The sequence below is a fragment of the Setaria viridis genome, chromosome 7, assembly GCF_005286985.2.
Source record: "Setaria viridis chromosome 7, Setaria_viridis_v4.0, whole genome shotgun sequence".
Taxonomy (NCBI): Eukaryota; Viridiplantae; Streptophyta; class Magnoliopsida; order Poales; family Poaceae; genus Setaria; species Setaria viridis.
The window spans coordinates 23027316-23048264 of NC_048269.2; the positions used below are offsets into that span (position 1 = coordinate 23027316).

At 49.1% G+C, this 20949-nt stretch overlaps 4 protein-coding genes and 1 non-coding gene across 12 annotated transcripts; all 5 read right to left on the reverse strand.

The window, feature by feature from the left end:
• Positions 1-758: 758 nt before the first annotated feature.
• On the reverse strand, positions 759-4938 carry LOC117865293 ((+)-neomenthol dehydrogenase). The gene is made up of 4 exons (XM_034749449.2): positions 4623-4938; positions 4224-4485; positions 2526-2708; positions 759-1450 (listed from the first exon to the last, which is right to left on the reverse strand). The coding sequence occupies exons 1-4, from the start codon at positions 4658-4660 to the stop codon at positions 1049-1051; spliced, it is 885 nt and encodes a 294-aa protein (XP_034605340.1). The 5' UTR covers positions 4661-4938; the 3' UTR covers positions 759-1048.
• A 2572-nt stretch (positions 4939-7510) lies between these two features.
• On the reverse strand, positions 7511-8467 carry LOC117862804 (uncharacterized). The gene has a single exon (XM_034746326.2). The coding sequence runs from the start codon at positions 8326-8328 to the stop codon at positions 7747-7749; it is 582 nt and encodes a 193-aa protein (XP_034602217.1). The 5' UTR covers positions 8329-8467; the 3' UTR covers positions 7511-7746.
• A 644-nt stretch (positions 8468-9111) lies between these two features.
• Positions 9112-9185, reverse strand: TRNAV-CAC (transfer RNA valine (anticodon CAC)). The gene has a single exon. It is a non-coding gene; the product is annotated as a tRNA-Val (tRNA).
• An 849-nt stretch (positions 9186-10034) lies between these two features.
• Positions 10035-12423, reverse strand: LOC117863591 (uncharacterized). Of its 2 annotated transcripts, none has more exons than XM_034747387.2 (5): positions 12190-12419; positions 11851-11952; positions 11029-11179; positions 10849-10895; positions 10035-10635 (listed from the first exon to the last, which is right to left on the reverse strand). In XM_034747387.2, the coding sequence occupies exons 1-5, from the start codon at positions 12283-12285 to the stop codon at positions 10339-10341; spliced, it is 693 nt and encodes a 230-aa protein (XP_034603278.1). In that variant the 5' UTR covers positions 12286-12419; the 3' UTR covers positions 10035-10338. The 2 variants fall into 2 exon arrangements, with proteins under 2 accessions (XP_034603278.1, XP_072150942.1); XM_072294841.1 differs by having other exon boundaries at positions 10473-10630; positions 12190-12423.
• A 393-nt stretch (positions 12424-12816) lies between these two features.
• LOC117863589 (uncharacterized) lies at positions 12817-19772 on the reverse strand. Of its 7 annotated transcripts, none has more exons than XM_034747386.2 (16): positions 19517-19772; positions 18532-18633; positions 17783-18430; positions 17359-17671; positions 17123-17269; positions 16930-17018; positions 16772-16864; positions 16373-16499; positions 16129-16193; positions 15882-16053; positions 15060-15257; positions 14919-14966; positions 14690-14836; positions 13680-13762; positions 13434-13549; positions 12817-13331 (listed from the first exon to the last, which is right to left on the reverse strand). In XM_034747386.2, the coding sequence occupies exons 3-16, from the start codon at positions 18367-18369 to the stop codon at positions 13249-13251; spliced, it is 2268 nt and encodes a 755-aa protein (XP_034603277.1). In that variant the 5' UTR covers positions 18370-18430; positions 18532-18633; positions 19517-19772; the 3' UTR covers positions 12817-13248. The 7 variants fall into 7 exon arrangements, with proteins under 7 accessions (XP_034603277.1, XP_034603274.1, XP_072150940.1 ...); XM_034747383.2 differs by adding an exon at positions 18750-18878 and having other exon boundaries at positions 17783-18633; XM_072294839.1 differs by adding an exon at positions 18750-18884 and having other exon boundaries at positions 17783-18633.
• Positions 19773-20949: the final 1177 nt, after the last annotated feature.

The following is a 20949-nucleotide window of genomic DNA, read 5'->3' on the forward strand; positions in this document are numbered from 1 at the left end:
TGTCATCTTTTTCCTCTCCTCAACTTTATCTTCTCCAACTGGCCCCCTTCTCCCAATCCGCCAGCGCCAGCTAGCTCTCGCGCCCGCCGGCCTGAGGTCCCGGTCGCGCCGCCGAAGCAGCTCCCGCGGCCACCGGCCCTGGCTGTCCCGCCCCCTATGACGGGCTTCGTCGGAGGCGGGTCGGGCAGCGCCGCCCCCGCCAGGCATGGAGGGGCTCGCGGAGCTTGCCCCCCGTGCCATGGAGGCCCGCGCAGCTCGCCCCCGCCGGCCATGGAGGGGTCGCGGAGCTGGCCCCTGCCGGCCATGGAGGCCCGCGCTCGCCGCGGAGCTCGCCCGCCGCCGGCCCTTCACGCTCGCCCGCAGAGCTCGCCCGTCAGATGGGAGGCGACGGCGTTGAAGTGGGACGAACCCGTCCGCTCGTTTTTGCCGGACGGGGGCGTCCCGAATCTTTGAGGTATATTCTCTTGTAGGGATGTCTCCGTCCCACCTGTCTTCAAACTAAACACGGGATGAAGTGGGATCGTCCCATCCCGTCCCGTCCCGTCCTCAGTACCAAACGCACCCTCAGTGTCTTGCTGCTGCTGCTGCTGCTGCCCCACACTGGATGACATTTAAGACCGGGCCAAATCTAGTAGGCCGAAAGCCGCGAAAAAAGAAAAGAAAAATGGGTTGAATTCCGCCGGCTCATAACTGGGCTACAAGCCCATCCGCGCGCCAGTTGACAGAATAACCATGAACAACAAGGAGAGAGAAGCAGAGACAGCAATCATTCAGCTTCATCCAATGCTTAGAAGTTGTCCTAAATCTTACATAGCTAAGAACACATAGTACATTGATTGCTGATAGAGAGTCAGAGACAGGATGGTTTGGATGCATTGTACAACCAAAGCACCTTTGGCTGGGGAAAGCCAGAGACTCTCCTGAATGGACTTCTTTGCATAGGCAGTCGCTAGGAGCAGCTAAACCAAATGCTATATACTCCTGGTGCCGTCGTGTCATGGCCGGGGCGCGCAGCGGCCGACGGCGTAGCGTAGCCCGGCGATCATAGTCACAGCTTGGAGTAGAGCTGCGGCGTGCACCACTTGAAGAAGGTCCCCGTGGGGAGCTCCGCGGGCGGCAGCAGCGCGAGGCGCGCGCCGACGTCGGCCACCTCCTCGGCAGTGCGCTTCCCCCAGCCCTTGGTCATGTCGGTGCGCGTGAACCCGGGGCAGAAGCAGTTGACGCTCACGCGGGCGCCGCGCGCCTGCAGCCGCCGCGCCAGCACCCGGGAGTAGGCGTTGAGGGCCAGCTTGGAGACCGAGTAGTCCGTCCACACCTTGGGCCACCCCTGCCCGCCCCACGTCCCGTCCTTCACCTGGGACAGGAACCGCGACACCATGGACTCGATCGCCGCCTCCGTCAGGGTGTCCTCGTCCAGGAGCAGCGCCGTCAGGGACGGGTCGCTCACCTTCTGCACAAAGAATCCATGCATGGAACCAAAAATTTCAGGCAATTTTGAATTGGCACTTTTCTTGTTATAGCACAGAAACGAGTGACTAGGATTCTACTACAGTACTACACAGGTACTACATGGTGTAGACTGCTGCTGCTGCTGTAAATTTCCCTTTTTGGTCAGCTGACGCGTACACACTAGATGAGAGCCACTGACGTCCTCCTGCTGTTACAATTTTTTCTTCCCTATTATCGTCACCTTGTCCTCTATTTCAAATGTCTTACTATTTCCAGCCTCTGCACAATAATTCAAACGGCCTTAGATATGTAGATGGTGCTGACAATGTACGAGTAGCTAGTGGCAGGGTACTGCATTTCGATGCGATATGCTTCAAGATAGAATTCATACTTGTCAAGATGTCCACAGCTAGGTCGCCTCGTCGGTTCACACTTCAAGATCATCCAATTTTTTCTTTAACTAGCTGCTTCTGTTATTATTTACTGATGTGGGCTCATGTGTTGTATGCTGTGAATACCAATGATTCAGTTTGGTCCAATAACAATGAAGTCAATAAATTTTCATCAAACCAGAGCCTGCACATGATAGTTTACACCTTTCAAGTTCAGCTTGGCTCTTACACGCAGAAGGTAACGACACCGATGGTTTTCACTATTAATTCAAGCTCCTCAAGTGATAAGATTCAGAAGTTGACTATGGGCGACTAAATCTCTCAGGCTAATAGGGTTTGAAATAATCTCAGAAACTTTAGTCTTTGGGTCACTATCATCGATCAACTTTTCCTTGCACCTACAAATGATACGTGAGGTACAACAAAGAAGCACACAGAGGCAATGCGCTGTACATGCTATAATCCTCATCTACTTCTGTTGCACAGGGTAGCTCTGTTTTTAAATACCCGCAAAAAAAATATGTTTTTAAAGCTCCTGAAGTAGTCTTCATTTATTGATTCTAACGGTGTGACGAATAGGGTCACAAACTCACAATAAAACGTTATATTTGTTTCAGAACGAAAGCAGTAATAGTAAGATTGCTAGGTCATCTGAAGAAATACTGTAAAAGATGAGGCACTTACATTGAGAAGGCCAAGCTGCGAGCTGATGTTGAGGATCCTGCTAGTGGCCGGCGACTGCCGGAACAGAGGCAAGAGCGCCTCGGTGAGCATCTTGGCGCCGTAGAAGTTGGTCCTGAGCACCGTCTCGGCGTGCTCCACCGAGTTTGTGTCGATCTCGTTGAAGGACACGGCGGCGTTGTTCACCTGCACACAGCAACGAGACAGAGCAAAAAGACGAAACTTGATTTCAGCACCACCGGAAAGTTCAGTGACCTCCTCCAAAGAGCAAAAGTGGAGCCGTTGGAGGGTCTACAACTGCAACAGCTCTTTCCACGATAGCTTTTCAAGTGCCAGAGCAACAATTGGCAACAGCACTAGCACCCACTGGCTGGTATGTGGTGATTCGCGACGACGACGATGACTTTCCCTCTCCATCGGGAGTGTCGAGTCTGAACTGGACTTGTGGGAAAGCTCCCGGTTTGATGTCTCGGTGGGCTACGGTAACCGGATAGAGACCGCTTGGACTGAAACCTTGAAAAATCCAAACTCGACTCGAGTGCACAGCGAATGGTCTCATTAGTGAGTAATTCAGGGAATGGACCGGCACTCGAGCCATGATTGACGCCAGCACACCTAGCCTGACCCTGGCCCAGACTCTGGACTGTTCACGCCAATAGCTCCTCAACAGTAGACCTTGGCTCAGGCAGGACAGCACGATCGTGCCATCGCATCCAATGATTGGGGCCTATCATCTTATTGCAGAGGTCACAGCCAGGGTGAAAACTAGAAAGTTGGTTCGTTCGAGTAACATGTTGCCCATGCTAGAAGTTGCGAGAACTTGTGTGGCCGATGATCGCTATCACTAGCTAGCCCGATGCAGGGCCGCAGCCAGAGCCAAGGCGAAAGCTACATGAACCTAAACAGTAGGATTTCGCATCGAAATCCTACGATTCTCTCCAAATCCGTCGCGGTCGAGTGCCCAGTTTGGTCTCTCCGGACTCCGGAGCCAATCGAGAGTTCGCAACAAGCTGACCCCTGCTCGTCAGCCGTCACGGAACAGGCCGTCGCTGTCCGTCGGCGCCGTGGCGGGAGGCGACCGACGAACGAGGACGAAGGGAAGGCATGCAGGAACCGGAAGGGCAGGTCGTCGGGAGGTGGCGGCGGCGGCGTACTAGTTGGGTGGCCCGGCGCGGCTTTTGGCCACACGCTCTGCCCCCTTCCTTTGGGCCGGACCGGACGCGAACGCGACGTGACGGTTTGATTCGTCTGGTCGCTGGCGTGCGCGCCGGGGCCGGGGCCGGGGCCGGGCGGGCGTGGGCGTGGTGGGACGTCGTCACTGCTGCCGTGCTGCGGGAGGCGCGGGCGCCCGCGGCAATAATGCCGGCCGGTGTGTAATGGGATGGGATCATGGGAGACGAGACGGGGATCCTGATCCGGAGCGAGGCCCGCCTGCTGAAGCCCTGAGCTATTAAGGGGTCGCGACACGTATCGAGGGGGCAGTGGATGCGGGTGCATGTCTGCTGGTGTGTCGTACGTCAAGGGGATGGATCATGGTTACGGAACTGTTTGGCGTCTGGGCTATGGAGAGCGGAGACCGGGCGCGTGCCGGCGGCTTTCCTGCTGAAATCTTTCCAGAGGAGCCGCGCTCTCTCTCCGTCCGTAACACAGCGCGAAATCGACGGGGTGGTTGGTAAGGGGGCGCTTTGTTACCACGCTTACCAGGATGTCGAGGCCGCCGACGGCGTCGCGGAGCCAGGCGGCGAACTCGGCGACGGAGTCGGGGTCGGAGACGTCGAGCCTGCGGAAGGCGACGGCGAGCCCGCGCTCGCGGAGCGGCGCCGCGGCGGCCTCCCCGCGCGCGCCGTCCCGCGCGGTGAGCACCACGGTGAGCCCGTGCTCGGCCAGGCGCGCCGCCAGCGCGTGCCCGATGCCCCGGTTCGCGCCCGTCACCACGGCCACCGTCTCCCTCGACCACCAGGCCCTGCGCGCGCGAGCGGAGACGCGGAGTCAAGCGAAGCTAGCGGCCAAGCGACAGAGGCAGGCACGCCCGCCGGGAGCTGAGCACAAAGAATGCGCGCGAGCTGGACGAGTGTGCAAAAGGAGGTGGTGAAAGGTTACCCGGCCGGAGGCGTCTCCTTGGTACTCGAGAAGTCCATCGCGCGCAGCGGAGAGCAAGCTCGGGGGGCGCCCTCCTGCTGAGGTAAGGCGACGCGGGCGTGCGGGGAGCGCGCGGGGTGGCCGTCGGGGGCAGGGAGACGGAGGAGATATTTATACACGCGCGCGCCGGGCCGCTGGCGCCTCCGAGTCAGACGGCCGGAGCGCGCGGGCCACAGGCTGCAGCCTGCAGCTGCCGCCTACAGGTACACACGCGAGTTGGGAGCTCGGGCCGGCTCAGGCTAGTGGACAGCCACTCGACTCGATCCAGACTTCCAGAGCACATGACTACTCTACATGAGTTGCACATGCGGCGCGCGCGCGCTCGTACCTGCTCCGGCACCGGGTGTTTGTTTTTGCCGGCGAGGCGGCGACGAGCGTGCACGATCGATTATTCAACCCGTTTGGTATGTACGCGCGCGCCAGCCACTCCGCCGGGTGACCTCATCCCGCAGTCCCGCCTGCCCCGGCCGTCATGTCACGCCCTGCAAAACAAACCAAAAGATAAGACCCGGTGGGTGCCACGATTTGACGGGCGAGCGGCGCCGCGCTAGATGCCGCTAGCAAATTTTAATTCCATAGCCTGCAGTTGTAGCTGCGGCGCTCGATTTGATCAGCAGACGGCAACATCTCCGACGGCGTAACGAGAAGTTCGTTTTGGGACTGCGTGGGACAACAGCATGCGTCGTCTCTTTGTGGGGGCGTCAACCAGTGCAGTTCGCGGGTCCATTCGCGATGAAGAGATTGCGTGCGTGCCACAAGTCTGTCAGGCGACAGGGTAACCACTAAGGTCTACTAGGGCACAGTAGTTAATCGTAACCGGCGAGTGGGATTCACTGTCACGGGCCAGCATTAGAATGTTAGGTGGTCGCTATTAGTAGCAGGCTAGCAGCGCTGCACTACTGGCCGCCGAGGATGGACGGAGATGGCATAGTTTAGTCACTTAGTGGCAACGCCGACCATGCGTTCGGCGACCCCGGCATACAAAAATGCCCCCGTCGTGGAGCAGCTCAACGGCACCTGATCCAATTCAGCTAGAAAGGCGCTTTGCCTAACCAGGCAGGACTTTCCGCTCGCGTCGGGAACCAGTTTGATGATTCCAGTGTGAGACACAGAGCGTGATTGGTTGCAGTTCAAGGAGAGGTTCAGGATGGTGACGAGATTCAGGCTCATCGTGTCCAGTACAGAAGTATACATACAGACTTGATTGGTTTGCGTATAGTCTGAGCTAGGATGGAGAGAGTTGTTGATTGGTTGCTGCATGAAAGGCTGCTTTGTGTGGCTGCAAGTGGAGCCTATTATCTTACCTGTATCATCTTATCCTGGCTCGCGAGAGAAGACCAAATTTTACGTGCAATGCTGGTCAAGATGGAGGGGGAATCCGAACGAGATCATGCAGCAAAAATATGCAGGTCTAGCAACTAATCAAAACTAACCTGCACCGTGTGGAGCTGGATGGTGCGTTGGATGGTGCGAGCTGGGCTACCAATCACGCCCTGAGAGACTGAGCGCAGCCAGTTTGATGATGATTCCTCCGGCTCTCCCGGCAGCCTACGGCACATGAACGGGGCCCGCGACGTGTGCGTGTGATCGGTCCGGCTAGCTTTGGTCACCAGGTGTGAAATGAGACGCCTGATGGCGACGCTTGTTCGGTGATCTCAAAGACCCAAAGACCCCGAACAGGTCGCGATCTCGGGTGCCGGCCTGCCTGGGCTGTCCATGATGGCATCATCTGCCGAATCCGAGCCCGTGGCTGGCCCGATCCGATCAATCCCCGGGCTCCAGAGCAGCTGCCCGCGAGGCCAGTGGCGACACCACTTGGCGTCATGACGGGCACGTAATCCGCCGTAGTAACACGCTACGGTTCGTCAAACCCGGCATCATTGTCGGGGGGCTAAAATTTCCTCCGGGGAACGCGTCCTGGGGTCGTCGTAAATCGGTGGAATTCCTTGTCCAGGGCTAGGGACCAGCAAAATAGCAAGACGTTTCGACGCAGCCTCACCGAAATTACCCTCTGTTTCTTTGCTGCCACCGGTGAAAGTTTGGCTTGCTTTGTGAAAGAGGAAACTTCGGCTAAGGGTGAAACTAGCCTCGGTGTCACGTCCAGAGAGTAGTTATCCAAGCACCAAGCCAGCCAAGGTCATGGGGCAAAGTGGCCACGGCAGAAAAGCACAGCCTTTAACCTCGGCCGCGGGGCAGTCACACGTACGGGAAGATTGGGCCTTGTCGCCGGTCAGTCAAGAACTCGAGATGTTAATCGTGATAGCTCAGTGGTTTGGCCAATTTATTGTTGCCTGATGGATCACGGAGTTGGCTGATCCGCTGATGTGCTTGTTTCTTCTTTCCGGGGGAAAAAAAAAGGATTGCTGAGTGCTGGCTCGACTGATGTCTTTCTCGAACAAACTTTGAGAAAAGAAAGTTCGAGCAATCCACGACCAAATTCGAATGTATGGGAGATACTGAACAAGAAATGAGGATAGTTCGCTGAAAAGTAGTGTCATGGTGAAATCGCTGTCACGATCTTACTTTGCCAAAGAATGAATCACCGTATCTGACAGGCAATCAGGAGAGTGAAATTTCACATCCGATGGTGCTTGCCACTTCATCTGTTTCAGCTACATGGAAAGAAATCCGGATGATTCAGATTGAAAATTCGTGGTTTGAGATTCAACTGACGTATCGCATTCCAGATTTCAGACACAGTGGCAAATGTGCTACCGAAATCTCGGTTCTCGCCAGGAAATTCTCAGGTTCAATGCGCTGCTACAGTGCTACCTGAATTAGCTGGTAAACCAGATCTCGTCAGAAATTCAGACTAAGTCACTCCTTTGGAGGCTCAAAATGACAAGGAGTTGATTTGACTGCAATTGCACATTCATAATATGTAATCGCGTTACAACATAACAATATGATTTTACATCACGCTACATAAACCAATAAACGAATAACATAACAATTTCTCATCCCATCCTCACGCACATAGTTCTATCAGTAGAACAACACCCGACGCTAGTTTTTTCTCCTTCCAAGAACTCATGGTTCTCAGTTCATCTTCTCGCGACCCATAAGCGAAGGCCGATCACACACTTCAGACCTGGAAGGGCCACGGCCAGGTGCTGGTGCCGTCCTCGCCGCCGACCTTGGCGCTGCGGCGCAGCGGGTTGCCGCCGCACTCCCTGTCGACGTAGGCGTAGTACCTGAGGACGAAGGCGAGCGCGAGGGCGACCCACTCGAGGCAGAAGATGGCGACGCCGAGCCCTCCGACCATGCGGAGGATGACGGCGCCGTCCTCCTCGCGGACGTACGACTTAAGCCCGTCGGAGAGGAAGTCGGCGGTGCGGGAGAAGGCGAGCACGGCGGCGGCGCCCTGCAGGATGGAAACGACGACGGTGGCGGACATGTGGACGGTGTAGCAGCGGCCCCGGGGCGGGTCGGGCGCCGCGATGACGGCGCACCCGGCGACGGCGGCCGCCACGGTGAGCGCGTGGAGGAGGATGAGGAGGAAGCCGTCGACGGAGGGGACGAGGCGGAGCGACAGCGTGAGGAAGCCGCACCCGGAGGCGCAACCCAGGATGAGGTAGTTGGAGACGAGGAACGCGCGGCGCGCGCGGCGGTGCTGCGGGGAGGCGGAGTCCCTCGCCGGGGGAGCGATCACCGACAGGCCGCCCATGGCGTCTCTCTCTTGCGCGCGCGGGGACGGCGACTGATGAGGGCGAAGGGAGCGAAGAGCGAGGGGATGGGGAGGAGGCGCGAGGAGAGGGAGAGTGGAGGGCAGTGGAGTGGAGTGAGGTGAGGAGGAGGGCAATGGCGGAGAGGTTTAAATGGGGGTGGGGGGATTGGATCCGACCGTTTGAGAGAGGAGACGGGGACGGGCGCAAGGCAACGCGCGCAACGGCTAGTTTGGAAAGCGAGGGCGCGGCCGGCCGTTGGAGGCGCGCGGCCAAGCTGGCTTTACCGTGGCGTGGACTGGACTGAGCCGGGCCCGCGTGTCGGTAGCGAGCAGCGAGCGACGCCTCGCAGCGGGGTAGGGCATCTTCCCGTTGCTTGCGACTTTGGCAGCTTCCTGTGGACCCCGCTTCGAAGAAGAAGCTTCTCGTGAGCCGAATGTGGCTTGAGCTTAAACAAAACGTTGCAAGTAACAACAATCATTCTGTTTTTACTAAAATCGTTGGTTGATTTTGATATTCGAGAGGTGGTGAAATGGGGATCCGCGCAGATTAGCGTTGCAGAGCTTCGCGGTAACTGGCAACGTGGGCCGATGTGATTAATTTGTCGAGGGTTTGGGCCTAGGATTTCCGTACGAACACTAGCATCCTCGTATTGGACCACCTACGGCACCAGATCTGCCGAGGAGCCCATGGAAGTGATAAATGCTAGGCCCAGTAAGAAATAACATATTAACGTCACGGCGCAGCAAAACGAAACACACACACAAAAATCACAACATTACTTTTGTCTGAGCCCAGGTTCGAACTGGGGACCTTTAGTGTGTGAGACTAACGTGATAACCAACTACACCACCCAGACATTGTGGACAAGGAGAAAAGAAAATTTTATTTACCTGCTATATCTAATCTAGACTCCGCCTAGAATTTCAGGCCATCCAACTTTTGCAAACACAAGTACTGTTGTCATCAGACAATCCAATTAGGTAGGTTTATGCGAGAACAAGCTTTTACATAGAGAATTTCATGGCATGGCCTGCGCTTCCTAGAAATAGCTAGTGTACTCTATCGTGGGAGCTACCCTTCGTCACGCTTTTAAGTTAATATTTGTATAAAACTTTAACATGTTACAGAGAGACTATAGTAGCAGATAAGAGAATGCGAAATGGGGGCAATTGTATGATTGTCCTACTTTGAACTCTAAGTACTGCTTTTTTCCCCCTAATTTCTGAGTTTGCACCTTGAAATGGGAGCAACCAACTATAGTATAATTTTACTTGCCATTATATAAGACCATAAGTCATCGAATAATTAACTGAAGTACCTAATGAGATGTAAAGTTTTCTATTCTAGTACTGAAAAGATAAAATAGTACATGCTGTATAGTTGTGTTTCCTCATAGTTCAATGTTAAAAGGAATATGTTTCTATTCTAGCAGAGTTAGGTTTCAAAATTGACTTTGTTTTTCAGCTTATGGGTATATGTAGGATAGTGGAGCTCGCTCTAGCAACGGCTCTATTTAGGGCATTACTAGCATTTAAGGTCCAATACCAAGCTATTGGCAAAGCTTCCGTGAGAGCGTATCACAAGCTTCTGTGAGAACTGTAGATAAATGCACAAATTTGTTACAGATGGGCACGCGACTAGCCGGCCAAAACCTGAAAGGCTGAAACAGAGAAACGAAGAAAGGGCTTTTGAAGTGTGAAGTGTATAAAAAAACATAACAGTTTGAATTCCCAATGTTTCAAATACCGGCACCAAACCTCTACGGTACAACAATTTAACAATCGACTTGCATGCTGCTTACAAGTCGCATGACGCAATACAATTTAACCAAGCCCTCCAATCGTTCATAGCACTCGAGAACAACATCATGGTAACCGGAATTCAAACATTCGGAAGTATTCTGAATTCAATAGTACATCCACATCCACTGATGTATAGTTCAAATTGAAAGGAGATTCCAGGAGCAATCTAATTGATTGAGGCGTCCCTTGGGTACAGTAGCCACGCCTTTACTTCCCAAAGAATTTAGAGAGGCGAACTGGGCCTTCTGCCTCACTATCACCGCCGGTGTGCTTGGACCTTGACCGCTGCTTCTTTTCCTTCTTTGTTCTCTTCGATCTTGACCGTGATCTGGACTTCCTTGAACCTCTGTCCTCGTCGTCGCTGCTTGATGGTTCTGATGACGAGTCCTTCTTTGTTCTCTTTGATCTCGACCGTGATCTGGACTTCCTTGAACCTCTGTCCTCATCATCGCTGCTTGACGATTCTGATGATGAGCTGGAACTAAACTCCGAAGAACTTCTGTGCTGTTAAAAATGTAAATGTGAGTATATCAAACAAATTTATCTCCTTGCTGTAAGCAAATGTACTCATAAGATTCATTTTAGTAGTACAATCTTTTTGTCTTTTTATTGGGTTAGGACAACCCTTCTAGGGAGTAATATCCCAACTTTGCATGTTTATATTAGGTGAAATCCTAACAATGATATCCATAAGAGCAGATCAGAAGTTGAGGCTACCTTTCTCCTCTTCTTACTTCTTTTCTTTGCATCCTTATCCTTTCTCTCTGTTTTCAGAATTCTTTGTCAGAAGATCCATTCAACATATGAAATAAATTTAAGAAACGGGGAGCAATGGAATTATTCAGAGTCTAGTGCATAAGACTGCAGGAAACATCATCTGGCAGGTTGCCCATTTACCTTTCTTGGAAGAAAATGATTTTGAGTCTGACTTAGAGTGATTTCTTCCATGTGCTAGCTTCTGAGCTCTTTCTGCATCCAGTTGAGCTCTGTACTCTCTCATCATTTTATCTTTGTCAGCCTCCAGCTCACCCCTTTTCAGTTCATCTTCCTAAAAGGGATGAATATCATGAATAACTACAGAAGTACTGATAAAAACCTTTGATGATTATGGTACAGTCTTGAAGTAACTACACATGTTTTGTCAATATTAGCAGGCGCCATATGTTTAGTGGCACCTAATGCAGAAAACCTGACAATTGCTGAAAAGGCCTTGATTGGTCTCTTTTGGAATTATCATAAGGTTTGTTTATGTAAACTGGCCAAGAATTACAATCAATTCGAAATTTGCATTATCCAAGCCAATTCTACATGTCAATCAAGGAAAATAGAGTGCTAAATAGTATGATAGAGCACCGTCGATTCGAGCACATGGTGCTCAAAACTAGCATTAACTTTGTATGACGGTGTCTAACAATGGAGAACTGGAAGTCTGCAAACTAAAAGAGAGGGGACTAAAGAGTGAATGGCACAGGAGCGAGCATGTACTAGACTGCCAATGCAAAGTTCAGGTTAGTCTCCAACAGCACAAAGGCAATATATGTTTTCAAGCTTACATGAGGAAATCAGGATCATCAACACAAGACAAAGATAATTCAGTACTGTGGGAGCATGTCGAAACAGTTACTATTGGGAGTACAAGAACGTAAGCCTGCTCTAAACATGCAAGCAAGAGACGAACTTAAGCTAATGCAAAGGAAGTGAGTGGGTGCGCCACCGTACCTTCTGCTTCTTCTTGAACTCCTCCCAGGTGACGGTGTGCGTCTTGTTGAGGCTGGCCAGGCGCGCCGCATGCCACTCTGGAGAATGAAATGAACCGTCCGTCTGCGACGGCCCTCGTTAGACAAAGTTCTCTCTTTTTTTTTCGTTGGAAGAGGGGTGGGTGGGGTGGGTGGAGGGTTAACAAAAATTCCTCAACAGATACTATTTACTCTTATCACATATCAGCATACTAATAGCGCCGTGGAAATCATCAGATCAATCTGGAGCTTGGAAGGGCAGGGGGTAATCAGAGATCTGGTAGGGGGAGGGAAGGGGGGGCAGGGGAGGAAGGGGACCGACCATGCCGTCTTCGGGGGCGTCCGCGGCGCCGGGCGCGCCGGAGGAGGAGCCCAGCCGCGACCGCTGCATCGCCTTGTACGCCTGGTTCTTCCCCATCTCGTCTCCCTCGCCGCCGAGCCCGGATTGGAAAAGGGGAGGACGGAGGAGCCTCGGCGGGGGCGGGGAGTGGAGATCCCTTTCTCTCTGGAGAGTCTGGCCTGGTGGCACGCGCCTGCCGTGAGTTATGACTCTGGATGGTGATAAGGTGACCGAGAGGCGCACAGGGAGAAAGGGGGCTATCTTTTTTTCTGGGCTGCTGGTTTAATCTGAGCCGCTGGTTCTGCGATCCGACGGTCCGCAGTGGTGCAGGGAAGAATGCAACCTATGCTACCGCACAATTGTTTTATGTGACTTCGACATTTTTTAAAAAACCCTCGTTTTTTGTTAAAAAAACTGCCTCTCATAAGGATTGTGATGAATACTCGCGGCGGTAGACGAGAGTGCGTATGAACGGATATGGAGTTTGAACATATGATACTTTCACAAGGATTAACACACTCGACCAAGACGAGCGTGTTCTTCCGTCCTTATTTCATCGTGTCCATGTGCATGCCAATCACCATTAACAACAAACTTACAAACTGAGACTGCAAAATTAATCCATTCTCATTCAAAAAGCAATAAAGTTAAGCTTATTCAGTGCATATACTTTTATTCATATTACAGAGAAAAAGATCGGACCGCTCCACTAGCTTATTCCCATTTCCAGGGCAACTGTTCTAAATTTCAGTTGCCATTTTACCTCGGTTTTAAACTTCACCTGGTGATCGGCAGCACCGGTGCTAACTGTGAATGTATGTTAATATAAAAAAACTGTATGGATGTAATGCCAGACAGTAACAGCAAGCTATGCTACTGGACAAAACTTTCTCCGCAGCAGCCAGTCGGAACAAAAAGAATGACCGTCCTGCCTTTTGATCTACGAATGGAACCACGAGCAGATGAGCTCACTGGGTTAAGTTCCCTCGAAATGAGTGGACCGCTGAGTTCTAACAGCCAAGAATGTGACTGCTGTTCACATCATCGTGGCGCTTCTTCATGATCATTGTTTTCCTCTGTTTGTGATGCCAGCTTCACAATGTCTTCCACAAGGATATTCCCCTCTGTAAGGCATAAAACATAAAGGCTTAGCGACATAGCAGAAGTAGAAGATATGCCGTATGTTTTTCACTAATACGATAGACAGTAGTGTTGAATGTAAGCACCGTTGTCTTTGGAAAGATTGCTGATAAGCTCTTGGACACCCTCCGTCCCTATGGTGTCTTTGAGATAATTTGCTGCTGCTGCTACCTCTTCAGGAGTCACTTTGCCATCGCGGTCCCTGCAAAGAAATCAACATATTGATGGCCTTGAAATCAATTTGTGCACAGTGTTGGCATATGGCGCAGTTCTCTGTTGGTGTGTGCAACCCACTATGTGGTCCAAAATAAAGGCATGCGCAATGAGCCTACCTATCCAGCAGCTGCCAGCGATTGCCAATTCGAGCATCAACATCATCAATCTCCTTTTCTAACTTTTGAAGCATAGCATCAACCTGAAATGCAGGAAAAATAAAGTCGTCACATGGATAGGCTTACTACTCAACCAGTATAAAACTTCTGAAGCATAACACAAGAATCAGGATGGTGTGTGCGCACATTTTTCAGCATATAACTTGCAAACAAATAAACAAAGTAGTCAGAACTGACTAGTGCATACAAATAAAGTTGACAAAGTAGTCAGCACTGACTAGTACATAACACATAGGGTATCTACTTGTTTTCTATCTGTCTATGAAGTAATTTGCAGCAACTACTTTATGTTTTGTCTGGATGCGGTGGAAGGAATAGGCAAGGGGATGGAGGCGTGTTCACCCTTATGAGGAGGCTCTAAACAACCCAATTAAGTGGACTAGATGATTTCCTTGCTTAATCTCAAATGTTCTCCCGATCTCATATTGGCCCTAACAAACTCGGCTAACCTCAAGCGTCAAGCTAACAAACTCCAATCGACTAACAACCAAGCAACTGAATAAACCCTAAGGATAACTAAACTGAAGCCTAATTTGTGGACACTAGTTTCTTCTTCTTGTGTGAGTATTTCTTGCCAAAAAACACGTCCACAACAATTTGCTTCTAGAAAGAAGTCCATTTGTGTTTATTACATTCCTCTAATCATATCAGAACAATGGGCGTGATTGATTACAGCTATCTGGTGACAAATTTCTACAGTTCTACATATCTGAAAAGTTTATTACCATTTATACGCTAATAATTAGAGCTCACAACTACCATATGAAAAATTCTACAAATAAGCCAACACTCCATGTGCTTTCAAGCTGTTCTGGTCACTGATTAACTGATATAAGTATTTACAGTTATTAATAAATATTTCTCTTGAAGATAAATGCTGTTTCCTAGTATAAGTTTTAGCTGGGATGTATCAACTTGTGAAGATTTAGATGAAGAAAAGAACTCCTTACCCTATCTATCAATGCTGAAGAGACCTTTTCCCCTACTGCTGCTTCTGCAGCATGGTCTGATTCCTCCCTAGCAGCCCTGTATGCTCTCCTGGCTTCTTCTTCACCATCTGTACCCTCCTTTGCAAGCATGTTGTTATATAGTTCTATCTGTATTTCAAATGAGTGTGGTCCAACATTAACTTATGCAAACAGACAGTGCATAAATGTTCAGTGCAACACCAAATCATACCTCCTTGTTCACAAGGCTTAAAAACTCCTGGCGCTCCTTGGTAACAGACTGCAAGATAGGAGAAGGTAGAGTTTATGTTGACAATTTTTTTTCTCAAAATACAGGATTGGAATAGTAACAAAGAAAGTGTCTTGATCATACTGAAGCAGATGCAAGCACAGCCAATGCTTGACTGATATTACAAAGCTGCTCTTTCTTGTCATGCATTTTTGCTTTCTTTAGTTCCTCTTCCTCCCTAGCAGTAGGTTCGGTCATTTCCTTCAGAGCCAAATCTTCTTCAATAGCCTTTGGCTCCTCCAGTTTTGCCTTCTCTTCTTTCTCTTTCTTTTTCTCCTCTTCCTGATTATTATTCAATATGCAAAAGCATCAGTAACAATTTATTGTCGACAAAATGACATTGAATTATCCCATGGTGGGATTCAGAAAAGTTGTATAACTATGCTGATTCTTCAGCCAAAGAGTATACATAGAAGGATAGGTGACTAGCGTATTAAACTGGACAGCTGAATTGCATAAAGAAAAAAATAAAAAATGAAATATACAACTTCAAGTTGGGGAAGTAATTACAAGGTGAACAAAATTTATTTCACTACTAAACGATACGACTAAGAATTTATGCAACTTTTAAATGGATGTAACAGTGGCAAGATACGTGAACTCATGCTAAACCTTAATTCAAGATATGTTTTATTTCACTTGAAAAGCACTTTCAAACAAAAAACAGGGCAATATTCAAGGAGCAGGGAGTTTCATGATGCAGACAAGAAAGCGAGAAGAGCGACAGGTCTCTGTAAGCCATGCCTAATAGAGAATACTTTCCATGTTTCACTAAGAATATTTGGCATAAAGAACAGTGAAGGGCATCATTTTATGATACTCGCCACTGCAGCCCTGCTTAAGAATTGAGATAAGCAGACTCATGTAAAATGTATTTGAATGATTCATGTTTATACTCCATAGTACCTTGATAAGTTCCTCTTGCATCTCCAGAAATTCCAATTTTCTTTTCCTCTCTGAAACAGAATCCTCAGAAGGCAGTACAGTCCCAACTGTATCGACAACTTCATCTGGCAGAGAAGATAAGGTTGCTACAACAGCCTCCTCAGGTTTCATTCTCCCAGACACGGTAAAAGCTCTGGCAGGAATTTTCAAACACACGTGAAAATTTGAATAGAAGCAATACACAACAGGACATTACCAGCAAAATTACCTCGAGAGTATTAGAAGAGATGACGGCACAGAATGATTGAGTGATAGATCCAACCAGTCTCTAAGCTGAAGAGAAAGGAAGTGTTTAGAATAATTAACTTAAGCGGATATACTTCTTGCAAAGTAACACCCATATAATCATTAGATAGAAAACTAAAGACACCTACTATATCTCAAGAATTTATGTCATTGTCTAATTTCAATGAAAAAAAAAGCCTCGGATGTGCAAGTAGCAATGAGCAAACCTGTTGGCGCATCTCCTCTGTTGACAACAAACCAAGGTGGCCACGTTCACGACAAGCTTGTCGAAGCTCATATTCAGAAAGAGACTCCACACCCTCAGCTTGAATCATCTTGTCATCATTCTTAATGCTTAAAACATGGACAAAAACTGATAAACATAAGTGCACTATAGTTGTACTGAATGATAAAATGTAACACAAATGTGCAACAATTAAATGTCTCTAGTTGATCTTCATGCAAGAGGCTCACATCTTATATGCAGTAGAAAAGCATGATCAAATGTTAACAATGCAATCAAATTTACTATTAAAGATGAACTAAAAAATTGCACACATTCAGATCATCCATCACATCTGTTCCTTTCCCTGACATCTACATGCTGAGGTAATTGGAAGACATACTCTTGTAGCTTCTTCCGAAGCATGAATCGCAAGTAGTGGTCTGTACCAAAAGGTTGGATCCCCATGTATTTACACATATTTACCAGCCGAGGTCTGCAGAAAAAGGTTGATCAGGCATCTGGTATTATTAAGTTTGATTAAGTATATGAAGTGCCAACCTGCTCATGTTATCCAAAGTCAGCTCGTCATTAAATAGCTTTGCAAAGTTCAAAATTTCTTCATTGGAGACATGCCCACCTTTCCTAACCTAGATGCAAATTTGAGTACATCAACAATAGACAAAATCTAAAGCATTTACTGGTATGTGTTTTAAACTTGAAGCTACCAACTCAGAATGTAAGAGGATGATACCTTATTCAAGAACTCATCCAGATCTTCAGCGGTCTGTTTCATTTCTCCACTACGTGATGTTTGAACTTCCTTTGCCATTTCTTTAGCAGTGTCTTGTAAAAATTTTGCACATTCCATCCTTGCTTTCAGTTTCCTTTTTAGTGCCTCCTGTATGTAGGAAAATCAACGTGTTCATGAATCATGTCAGCATTTAGTAATTCTGTTGAGAACGCAGCCTGATCGATCTGGATCAATACCTCTTCTTTCATCTTGTCCTGGAAAGTGGATGGCAGCATGTTTGGGAACAACTTGAGGAACACTGGCAGCAAGAGTTCCATGAACGGAACAATAATAAACACAGCAAAAGGTACTAGCCTGAACAGATCTGCTGTTGTACGTGTGAGCTGTTGCCTCTCTCGCCTTGTAAGGCTTTTTCCACTAGCAAGTTTCACTAACAGTCTTGATGATATTCTAACATCTGCCCAGAGTAGCTTAGTGCCCAGCCAATAATGCTGCAGTGTAGAAACAAATTCATCCTTCCAATGCTTCAAATTTGCAGCCCAATCAGCTCTTACACCCACAAAAGTAAATATATGTCAAACGTTGAAGAGGCAGACAGAAAACTATCCATCAAAATAGAATGATAGAGTGATGCTTCAATTTCAAGAGAGGAACAGAGACCTGCTCATTGAAGCAATAAGTCGCAAAGCAGGACCAATACCCAGAAGCTTTGCCCAGAACTTCTGTATGATTGATTGGTCAGTCTTTTGCACTTCCTCCAGCTTAGCTTTTGCCTTTGCTTTTGCAGTTCTTAATCCTTCCACTGCCTGATCACATTCTTCCGGGGACGCCTCCTTTTTTTGTTGCTTTTCCTTATCATCCTCACTCTGCTTGCCCATAATATTAACTTGAGGTTGCCCAGTTGTGTTTGATGTGGTGCGGACTGACTGCAGGAAACACCTGACTCCCAAGGGGAACACAAAGTTTTGTGCTCTAGAGCCATAACCGGGAGGAGAAACCCCAAAAGTTGGACGACATGTGAAACCACTACTGAGGCCATAAAGATTTTGCTTACTCAAAGTATGCTGCACCTTAGCATGATTAGAATGAGCTAAGCTGTCCTCTGAAAACAAACATTCATATCTCTGATTAACCTCGCATCCAAATTTTCCTTGCCCAGTTGTGCTAGTGGATGCTGAGGATAAAATAGGCACATTAGTGTGCTGGAGAATGTCCTTCCGCCTCCTGATGATAGCCCTCGAGGCCATTTTTGCTCACTTGCTCCTTTTCTCAAGGAAATGCCAGGATCATACCTTTCCAGGAAGAACCCTAAAATTTGGGCATCACCACACTAGTTTGGCAATAGAAAATTTATAGCATTCATGGACTTGCGCGATAGCACTAATAGTTCAGAATCCTTAGGAACATACTTGTACATTACATTCCTCATAAAACAACTGAGCTGTAAGTGTGATAAGGGCCATTCAAATAGTGCCAATAGGATTATGAATCCTCCATGGTGCAAACAAATTCTGAAAAATAGAAAATAATCCACATCATATATGAACTTTGAACCATATGAAAATCTTAAGTCTGGTTGTTAGGCCACCGAACCCAACAGATGACCCAAGATCAAGATACTACTCACCATTTTGAGCATGGCTGTGTCATCTCATTTTCAATGTCTAAAACCCAGATGTGTATGTTTTGTGGAAAATCTCCCTCAGTTCTTAGTTTACGGAATCAACAAAGGGAAAAGCACCCACCTGAAAGTAATCTGGCTCTTGTTTGGCCAATAAAAAATATTTATATCAAGCAAGTGAGGCAAATTTAGTATCCATGCCTAAAATCAACTTTGTCGAACATATACAGACAACAAAGCATCCAAGATGCATTCTACGTCTCTTTAACAACACTTAAAGGCAACTGCATTGAAAGCTACGATAGCAATAGTTGTTTCAGACGAGTCAACAAATTCCATGGGTGGCACACCAATAGCACTCATCATAGAACTATAGAAGTGTTTGTGGTAGGCAATGGTAAAACATATGTGAGCATCTCGCTAATCAAATACGGAAGGAAGAAAGCGCAGGCCATCAACAGATTCGCAATACGGCCGAATTATGAATTTATGGTTGCTGCTGTTATGGACGCTGCGCCTTATCCCTTACATCTAAAACCGTATCATTTTCAGATTCCCGGCATCCAGCGAGCACTAACCACTGACCACGCCTCACGTCCGGTCAAACCATTCCGTGCCCGAGACCAAGCGCAGGCGGCGATCCACGTCGCGGATACACCAGCCGAGCGCCCGCACACCACCCAGCAGAGTCCCGAAGGAATGGGGAGGGCGAAGGGTGAAACAAACCGCGGGCCGGTCAATGGAACCGATCGTGGTGGGGCGGGCTCACTCACCGGGGCCGCTGGCGGTGGCGGGAGATCGGCCGGGCGTCGGGCCCCGTCGCGGCGGCCGCGCTGGTGGCGGGGACGGATTGGATCGGGGGAGCCCGAGGGAGGGGGGTGGGAGGAGGTAGTGGACTGCCGGCCTGCCGCAGGGGATGGGCGGTTGCGTCGCGTCGCGCGCAGCTCGCGTTACGACCGGATTGCTGGAAATGTCGCCGATCGGGGGAGAACGGAGGAGCGACGCAAAGCGTCTTGCCTGCGAGTGAAGTGGGAGGCAGGGAAGCGGTCTTGGGGAGGGGCCGTTGAACTGGTGGGAATTGGCTGCGGGGCTGGGGCCTGGGGACCCGCCGCGTTGAGGGATAGGCCCAGTCCGTCATCAAATTCCAAAAGGGCTGCTCCCGTGGGCCTGGTGTAGGTGGGTGGGCTGGTGGTGGGGTGGATAGCTCTTCTCTTGTCGTACAGGGCCTTGAGGCAGGCAGGAGCCCACCAAATTGTAATCCGTCAGCAACAACACGGTGCCATTTCTATTAATATAGAAGTGAATGACAAGTAATCGGTCCCAGCGGACCGTTCACAGGAGTTACAAGAAAAAAAAACTCTATATACACTGTACAAATCCGGAGGGAGGTCTACGCCCCATCTAACATGGCAGCCAGGTGCTTGGCGCCCGCGTTGGCCAGGTCCTAGCTTCATCCTTGATCTTGAACAACAATCCTTGCACTGGCCTCTCAGATTTCCCAATCCACGAGAAGGATAAGGGACCGAAATCCACGCGCCGGTACCCCCTCCATAGCAAGGGCTAACCAATTGGCCAGTAGGCCCAGATGCGCTTTGAGTAATGACAGCCGGCAAGAATGTGATGGGCAGTTTCTCCTGCACAGCAGGCACACTGAGGTGATCCATGTTTGGATACCAGTTAGAAGCACTAAACGTGAACTAATTATAAAACTAATTGCATAAACAAGAGCTAATTAAAAAGACGAATCTATTAAGCCTAATTAATTCATGATTAGCATAGTTTACTGTCGCATCACATGAGCTAATCATGGACTAATTAGGCTTAATAGATTCTTCTCGCGAATTAGCCCTCATTTATGCAATTAGTTTTATCATTAGACTATATTTAATACTCCTAATTAGTGTGCAAATATCCGATGTGACAGGGACTAAAGTTTAGTCCAGGGTATGACACCCCTTGAATTTCGCGGTCGATTCCGCGCGGCAAGTCTGTCTGCCGTCCACACCATGTTTCGAATAATTAGCCATACGAAGAATTTACATTTTGACGGTGCCCATGGCTTACAGATGAGCCATCGAAGGTCGGTTCTCACTGATCCCAAGAATTGTGCATGGTAAGCCGAAGTCGAGGAGTACACCTCGGATAGCGTGAGTTTCCATGTTACCCGGTCTTGCTCCCCTTGTTCAAGTTGCACTGCTTGGACCTC